General features: G+C 40.1%; 1 protein-coding gene across 2 annotated transcripts; it reads left to right on the top strand.

Moving 5' to 3' along the window:
- The first annotated feature begins 3,660 nt into the window (after positions 1 to 3,660).
- Positions 3,661 to 8,774, top strand: LOC122089175. 2 transcript variants are annotated; one of them, XM_042658693.1, is made up of 3 exons: positions 3,661 to 3,862; positions 4,558 to 4,614; positions 4,789 to 8,774. In XM_042658693.1, the coding sequence occupies exon 3, from the start codon at positions 5,001 to 5,003 to the stop codon at positions 8,301 to 8,303; it is 3,303 nt and encodes a 1,100-aa protein (XP_042514627.1). In that variant the 5' UTR covers positions 3,661 to 3,862; positions 4,558 to 4,614; positions 4,789 to 5,000; the 3' UTR covers positions 8,304 to 8,774. The 2 variants fall into 2 exon arrangements, with proteins under 2 accessions (XP_042514627.1, XP_042514626.1); XM_042658692.1 differs by lacking the exon at positions 4,558 to 4,614.
- Positions 8,775 to 9,253: the final 479 nt, after the last annotated feature.

The raw sequence follows: 9,253 nt of genomic DNA, 5'->3' as shown, positions 1-9,253 counted from the left end.
TAGAAGGTCTACCAAAGCCTCCCAATAACACATAAGGAAGGAGATCTTTCCTCTTACAAATTTAGCTTTGGGGGATTTTATTCTTAGCAAATAAAGTAGATATATATTGTGACAAAGAGCTTACCTTAGTAAAAAAAGGTTACCTTGATTAGACTCATTTTCTCTACTCAATGTTGGACGTAGGCTTCGTTAAAGTTAAAGCTTAATGTTATGTTCTTGCTTTTCTTTTCTTATTTTTTGTTAACCAAGGTGTCCAGGCCAGCTTATGCGCACCTTGACTAATCCTCGGGGAGACTAGCATAGCAACCCACCGCCATGATCTCCTCTTAAATCGCAGATGTACAGATGGAGAGTCGCTAATCCACACAATCCCCAGTTCGCTCTAACCATCTGGACAACCCACGGGTGAATATAGAATAAATAAGAAAATACACACACACACACACAATGCGTACGACAGGGTTCTTGCTTTTCTTTAAATATGTTAAAAAGTAAAGAATTTGATTACTGCATTTGAAATTTAAATATTTATATTTAAGTTTTGAATATTTCAAATTTCCAACTCAAGGAGTTAATCAATTCGTAATTGTAAATTGATTACATTATTCTGGTAAAGAACATATATTCCATACTTAGGGTATGAGAAACAATCAAACAATATCTCATCTTTGTATAGTATCAAGGGCTACAATCAACAGGAGGACATTGATTATATAGAGACATTTAGTTCACTAGTGAAACTCACAATTGTGCTCATTGTATTATCCTTACCCAATGCTAACGGACAGGAGTTGCACCACTTGAGCAATGGTTTTCTTCATCGAACGCTCAACTAAGATGTTTAAATGACACAACCATCAAAATGTATGCAAATTTCACAAGTCTCTCTTTTGTATTGCGTCATTGCTAATGCCACTAATGAGATCTTTTGGATTTATAAATCGCTTTTATAGGAGCTTAGCATGTCCATCTTACAACCGCGAATGTTATGGTGTGATAATTGGGTGCTATTTATCTTACAATAAACTCTTTATTTATGCATGCACAAAACATATTGAGGTGGAATTTCACTTTGTTTGACAATTGGTGGCACATGGTCTCTTGGAAGTCAAGTTCATCTCCGTCAAATATCAATTGCTTGAGATTCTCATAAAACCCTTATCTACCAATAATCCTCTTGCGAGAAAAGTTGAAGATTCTCAAGTGCCCATCTTCAACTTGAGAGAGTCGTGAATTGATTTCCGTTTGTATTCGTAAATTGATTATATATTTTTATTTTCAAACTCTAGGAGTTAATCCATTTGTAACATGTAAATTGATTATATTATACTATAAAATAATATCTCAGCCTATCAATAGGGTATAAAAATATTTCAAACAATATATTATCTTTTCACTTAAATTAACAAACTCATGTTAGGGTATCAATGAGTGAAAACCGATTAGAACAAATTATTGGTTGATTAGATTGGTCCTAGCCGTTAGAGTTCCTTAGCCACCTCATATTAGGGTATCAATCTTGGATCAAAACCAACGAACTAAATTGAAACCCACTGATAATATCTGAAAACCGATTAGAACGGATTACTGATTGATCAGTTTGGTCCAAGCACTTAAGAGTGCTTTTTTATTTTTTATTCTAGAATTAGAACTGAGAACCCTTAAGTTTTGTAAAAACGCAACCTAAAATGATGCACAAAATAATGAAAAAAATAAAAATAAACAATGCACATAAAATTACGAGGTTCGACAAGATTGTCTACGTCCTCGGTGAGATAAGATTATGCTTCACTATCAATGGAGAATACGGTTACAATGCTTGTCTCTCACACCTCTCAGTATTGCTTGCATTACAAAGAAAGAAACTCTCGTTACAAATATATAGCGAAAAATCCTAATCCGGAGAAAGTACAAAACTACCCTCAAATAAAAAAATTCGAACGGGGGGCTGCACCCCCCAACACCCAGCTATGCAGGGGGCCCCCTGACCTCGTTGCAACGCCCACGGCTCTCTAACCGGCTAGTGGAACCACCGTCTTGCCTGCTGAGGCACCTGCGCGCACCAGTACTCCCTGGATTGTGATGGAATACAAGATATCGTACACCAACAAGGTTTTCCACTCACTATTCAGTTTCATAAAATAGACCATTGAATCCACGTGTTTCTGTATTAGGTGCAACTTATTAGTCACCGAAGTAGTGAACTAAGAAACTATAACATCTTTTAAAGGGTAAAGAACGTTGTCTAGTCACGTGGCATCGACGTCAGCGAGGAAGCCAATGCAAGCACACGCCTAGTTATCCAACAGGGAGCAATATGATTATATCATTGAATCCACGTGTTTCTATATTAGGTGCAACTTGTTAGCCACCGAAATGGTGAACTAAGAAACTATAACATCTTTTAAAGGGAAAAAGAACGTTGTCTAGTCACGTGGCATCGACACCAGTGAGGGAGCCAATGTGAGCACACGCCCAGTTATTCAACAGGAAGCAGTATGATTATATCATTGAATCCACATGTTTTTATATTAGGTGCAACTTGTTAGTCACCAAAGTGGTGAACTAAGAAACTATAACATTTTTTAAAAGGAAAAGAAGTTATCTAGTCACATGCATCGATTCCAGCAAGGGAGCCAATGGGAGTGCACACCTAGATATCCAACAGGAAGCAATATGATTATATCATTGAATCCTCATGTTTCCATATTAGGTGCAACTTGTTAGTCAACAAAGTGGTGAACTAGGAAACTATAGCATTTTTTAAAGGGAAAAGAATGTTCTCTAGTCACGTGGCATCGAAGTTAACGAGGGAGCCAATGGGAGCGTACGCCCAATTATCCAACAGTGAGCAATATGATTATATCATTGAATCCACATGTTTCTATATTAGGTGCAACTTGTTAGTTACCGAAGTGGTGAACTAAGAAACTATAACATTTTTTAAAGGGAAAAGAACGTTATCTAGTCACGTGGTATCGATGCCAGCAAGGGAGCCAATGGGAGCGCTCGACCAATTATCTAATAGGGAGCAGTATGATTATATTGCGCCTTCGAATCTAGGTGCAAAGGCGTGCAACCAAGCAACATTCTCTCGCTCTTCTTTTAATTGCCCCTTGACTTATTCCCACAGTATTTAATGTAGCGGTGAAAATGATTTTCAAAAAAAAAAATGGAAAGTTAACTGAATGTAATAATTAATGTAATATTTACGTGAAATAACGATATTTACACAATCTCAGCGGATTGTGAATCAGATTCTCGTATGAGAACCATTCTTGTATGGTTTGATCCACACTGATGGAATTCACCTCAGAGTTTGTCTTTGGATGAATTCTATCTATGTGGATCAGACTTGTACGAGAATGATTATCGTATGAGGACCTGATCCACTCTCTAATTAGCAATTGGTTATGATTCTAAGATTGAGACCAATTAATTTGATTCTGATCTAAACCCGAATCAAACCGGTTAACATCACCCGGACCAACAACCCGAGTTAAACCAGGTCAATACAAAACCATTTGAAGCACGTGTCTCTCATCCCCAAAATATCGAAGTAATCTAGAAATACAGTAAGAAATGTAATTAAAATAAGTAATTATATGTAATTAACAGGAAATGGAAGTATAAGAACTGATAAACAGGGGCTCCAAGGAATTACTGAGAAATTTGGGGCCTTTTCTCTCATCTATTTTCTTGTATTTGGTTCCCGCTGGGCGGGGTGCCTTGCCTGCCTTGTTTGGGTCTGCAACTTTCCCTCTCTTTCTGTTCTTCAGTTCCTTTTTTTTCTTTTGTTCAATCTCACTTTCTCTTCTAGGAAATCAAATTTCAGGCTTTGTTTATCTTCGAAATCTAACAAGTAAGTCTACTATTTCCTCTCTACATTTTTTTTTTTGTATCTTGTTCGTGACAGTAACTGTTCTTAACTTGCCTCTATTAGATTGTTTTTTCATTGAGTACCCTTCGTTATAGGGTTTTAAACTGTTCGAATTTGAAATAAATTTCTTACGATATTTCATTAGACGGGCAAACATTTGCATTTGCGTGGGGGATTTTTCTTGATTTCTCTTCCTCATTTTAGGGTTGTTTGTTAAAGGAATTTTTGTTGATGTATTTGGTCTGGTCGTTGTGGTTTTGTTACTCGTTTCTGCAAATCCGGTTTCATTTACGGTTTAGAATCTAGGGTTTGAGGTGGGTTTTAGTTTGTGTGCATAGAATTAGGGTTCCTGTGGTGTATTTTGTTCCTGGTATGGAGGTTTTTGTGTTGGTTTGGTGTGGAGGTGCTCCCTTATGGTGAACTGAAGATGTTTATGTGTTATAGTCAAGCATGCAATTGCTTTCTGTGGGGTTTTCTGGTTCTACTCGTTTAGTTGAAATTTGAATTTCTAGCTGAGGCATGAAGTTTGTTTGTTTAAATTTCAAAATGGGGTTTTTTATGGTTCCTTCGCACACAATCAGCTGCTTTAATATTGTCTATTTGGTCTGTACGTTTCTTATTTCCATGTTTGTACGGGTTAATAAATTCATGGTATCGTGTTGTTGGTTTTTCTCAAGTTTTCAGGACCTTAGTTGTATACGTTGGTGGAATCTAGGGCTGTTTGGGATTTTCTGGTATTTCTTCTTACCCCCTGTAAAGGACTATGGTTGTGTCTCTTTTCCTATATGCGTTTTTTCTCTTTTACAAGTTTTCTCCCTATTGGGATGCTAGGTGTATTCTTGCTTTCTTGGTTTATTTGTGTGCTCAAAATTTGGAAATAAGTTATTTCCTCCTTGTTTGGATGACAGTGCGTCTTTGAATTGGAGTGCCAACTTGACATAGATATTGTGGTGGCTTGTGTGGATGCTCACTCGAAGTGTGGTTCATAGAATTTATAAATCGCTTGAGAATCTGTGACAGTTGTTGAACGTGGAAAAGAGGGATGGGTGAGGATCCAGGCAATGCATTGCATTTTTGCTTACGTTAGTTGTCCAGTCCAAGAGAGAGATAGAAACCGTCCATGAGGGAAGCTGAGTTAGAAGGTATGGCATCAATGATGGACTGCAACAAAGAAGAGGCTATTAGAGCCAAGGAAATTGCTGAGAAGAAGATGCAAAATAAAGATTTTGTGGGAGCTCGGAAGATTGCTCTCAAGGCTCAACAACTGTACCCAGATCTAGATAACATCTCCCAGATGCTTACTGTTTGTGAAGTTCACTGTTCTGCTGAGCAGAAGTTCCTTCATTCAGAGATGGACTGGTATGGAATCCTTCAAATCACTCAAACAGCTGATGAAGCATCCATAAAAAAGCAGTACCGGAAACTTGCCCTACAGCTTCATCCTGACAAGAACAAGTTTGCTGGAGCAGAAGCTGCCTTTAAGCTGATCGGGGAAGCACAAAGGGTGCTTACAGATCAGCAAAAGCGAACTATATATGACATGAAATGTAAACACTCTATGAGAACTGCTGCACCAAGGCAGCCACAGCAGCCAGTGAATAGAAACATTTTTGTCACGAAACCTCCTGTTACTCGGAACAATTTTACGAGTACTACTTCCCAGCAGTTCACAGGCTTGAACATGAATCAAGAACAGCAGAAGGGTGAACAAACTTTCTGGACTCTCTGCCCATTTTGTGGTATTAGGTACCAGTATTACAGAAATGTTTTGAACAGGGCTTTGCGATGTCAAAGTTGCACCAAGCCTTTCGTTGCCTATGATATGGATGCTCAGGGTCCCGCTGGAGGAGCCAACAGGGATCAATCTGCATCTACTCAACAAAAAGAGGTACCTGGTCAGGGTACTAAAGTGGGTTCACAAGGTACTTTTGGGAACCCTCCTGGTGTAGGGTCTCAGAGAACTTTTGGCTCTGGGACCTGGGAACAACAGCATTTCCCAAAGACAGGAAGTACTTTTGATGTTAGTAGAGATTCTAAAGGCACGGGAAAAGAAGGTGGAAATGTGGATATGGGAGTTCGGGAAGAAGGCAAGAGAAGGCCCAAGAACCAAGAAAAAAATGAGGGGTTAAAACCTTCAGGGAACACGGATAAGAAGAGGCAAAGGAAATTAGATGAAGACAGTAGTGAAAGTTTTGACACTGGAAGCAGCAGTGACATGGAAGAAGATGGTTCTCATCCGGCTGGGCAAAACTCTGGTTTCACTGGGGCCCGTTACCCTCGGAGGTCCAGTAGGCAAAAGAATAATGTTACTTATAAAGAAGATGTAAGTGATGATGATGACTTCTCAAGCCCTCCAAAAAGATCAAGGGTGAGTGGATCATTTCATGCGACACAGGAGAAGAATAAGGATGCTGCTTCTCCAGGAGGGTTCCCCAAAATCCATAGACCATCCACTTCTGATGCTGCTTTTCACAATGATGTGAAAATGGAGAACCCTCCTGAAAAAAATTTACCAAATGGAAGGAATGAAACTGAGACATGCAAAAGAAATGGGAAAGAAACGGATGTGGTGGGTGACAATGAAGGAAGGTCCAAACTTGATGATGATTCTAAATCAATTGAGAGTCCCAAGACCATGCCAGATCCTGAGTTTTATGATATTCCCGATCCAGATTTCAGTAACTTTGACCAGTTAAGAGAACCAGAAAAGTTTGCTGTTGGCCAGATCTGGGCTCTTTATGATACTATAGATGCCATGCCTAGGTTCTATGCCCGTGTTAAGAAAGTGTATTCACCTGAGTTCAAGATACGGATTACTTGGCTGGAGCCTACTCCAGAAGAAGAAGATGAGATTGCTTGGGTCGAGGAGGATTTGCCTTTTGCCAGTGGTAGTTTCAAACATGGGAAGACCGAAGATACTCAAGATCAGCTTATGTTCTCTCATGTGATTACGTGGGAGACAGGCAACCGTAGGAATACTTTCAAGATATACCCTAGAAAGGGAGAAACGTGGGCACTCTTCAAGGACTGGGATATTAAATGGAACTCTGATCCAGAGAACCATCGGAAATATGAGTATGAATTTGTAGAAGTCCTTTCAGAATATTTCGATGACTCTGGGATTAGTGTTGTGTACTTGGGTAAGATGAAAGGATTTGTCAGCCTGTTTAGGCAAATTCCGAAGGACGGCATTTGTTCATTTCAGATACCACCCAATGAAATATTGAGGTTCTCCCACAGGATACCTTCTTTTAGAATGAATGGTACGGAAAGAGATGATGTTCCAGAAGGATCTTATGAACTTGATCCTGCTTCTCTTCCTACTGACGTTGAAGTGTTTGCTCATGCTGAAGATGTGAATTTGGACAATGGAAGTAAGAGCTCATGTCCAATGTTTCCCAAGGAGAATGCAAAGCCCATGATGGAGTCTAGAGTTCCTGATAGACAGCAAAATAGTTCGGATCTGAATGAGGAAAATGGCTTGGGAACAAGGAATTCAGAAAACAGCAACCAGAATCCGATGGAACTGAATGAAACACTTAAGAAATCCAGTCAAGAAAATGCAGGTCAGTGTGCTGATGAGGAGAAGACACAGAATCATCTGAACAATGTAAAAAATGGCAGCTTTGATGGCTTCGCTGAAGCAGGTGTATCAACATGTCGGGATGATGAGGAGAGGCATATAGTGGTTGATGACACCATTTCAGACAGCATAAATGAAGATCCTAGTTCTGGTCCTGCTTCATCTTCAGAACCTGATGAAATCCCGGAGACACAATTCTATGATTTCAACACTGGCAAAACCACCGAGAAGTTCAAGACTGGTCAGGTCTGGGCAATGTATAGTGACCATGATGGCATGCCTAAGTTCTATGGGAAAATAAAGAAAATTACTCATGCACCAGATTTCAAGGTGTCAATCACATGGCTCGAAGCCTGCGCTTTGCCAAGAGGTAGTATTGAGTGGACTAATAAAGATATGCCTGTCTGCTGTGGTGTATTTCAAACTGAAGAGGATACCGAATATGATAACACCGGTTCCTTTTCCCATCAATTAGAAGCTGAACAAACTGGTAAGAACAAATATTCCATCTACCCTAGGGAAGGTGAGGTTTGGGCATTGTACAAGAACTGGGATGCAAAATGGACTGTTTCCAATCTGCCTGACTGCAAGTATGATGTAGTAGAAATCCTTGAGCGTAATAGTTTGCGAACAAAAGTGCAGTTCCTGGTCCTGGTCGATGGTTATAAGACGGTTTACAAGGCTGCAACGAGAAGAGGGTCAAAAGTCACCTTGGAGATCTCATGTAGAGAGTTGCTTAGGTTCTCTCATCAGGTTCCTGCATTCCGGCTGACGGAGGTGGAAAATGGCAGGTTGAGAGACTGTTGGGAGCTTGATCCTGCATCATTGCCGTCCCCCTAGATTTGGTGGAATTAAAATATGAGATGGTAAGTCTTATCCCATCCAGTGCATGTCCCTGGTTCATTCAGTATCACTTGTAGCCTGTATCTTCCACCCAAATGCTTGTGAAATTTTGAATGGTTTTCAAAGATCAGATTTTGACCTTTCACATTTTGGACCGGTGGCTGATACTACCTGTTCAACCCAGTTGATAGTGCTGGATGCATAGAGCTTTCTTTGCTCCTCAAAGTGTGCATAGTCTGACAATGAATGATTCTCTCTCTCTCTCTCTCTCTCTCTCTCTCTCTCTCTCTCTCTCTCTCTATATATATATATATATATTTTCAAATGTATCTTACCTTATCTTCTTGTTTTGATTCCTTTAGGTCACCTTATCTTCATGTTTTGTAGGTGTTTAGTGGTGGGACCTATTAGTTAATCATGTTTTGCCCCCATTACTGTTAACATCAGATGTTTATGTGACATCTTTGGTAATCTTCTTGTCTCATTGCATTTCACTGCCTACTAGTTTTCTTATTGAAGTAGAAAATTTTTTGTTAACTTACTGGTTTTGCTTGGTTTTTACAATCGGTCTATTCTGGAAGTCTCAAGAAAAAAAATTTTGTTGGTGGCGGTGGGGTGGGGTGGGGTGGGGTGGGGTGGGGGGGGGGGGGGGGGGGGGGGGGGGGGGGGGTTGATAAGCACTGGGGTCATGAGTGAAGTCCTATGGTGTACACCCACTGAACAGGGTCACCATATTGGTTTAGTTTCTGGGTCTTGCCCGCCCAGATATAAAGTGAGTTGCCGCCTACTTGAAACCCACACTTTTTGCCATGGAAGATGGAGGAACAGTCCAGGTTCCTATGGCTGAGTTTGGAACCTTTCCTTCTCGGTTTTGAATAGCCTGCCAAGTTGCAGAGATGAAGAGGGACCTAAGACAGAACAATCCTCTCTCAACCCCAACACCCGAA

The sequence above is a fragment of the Macadamia integrifolia genome, chromosome 9 (assembly GCF_013358625.1).
Source record: "Macadamia integrifolia cultivar HAES 741 chromosome 9, SCU_Mint_v3, whole genome shotgun sequence".
Taxonomy (NCBI): domain Eukaryota; kingdom Viridiplantae; phylum Streptophyta; class Magnoliopsida; order Proteales; family Proteaceae; genus Macadamia; species Macadamia integrifolia.
Note: the sequence above shows the minus strand (reverse complement) of the source record. Positions and strands in the feature narration are given on the sequence as shown.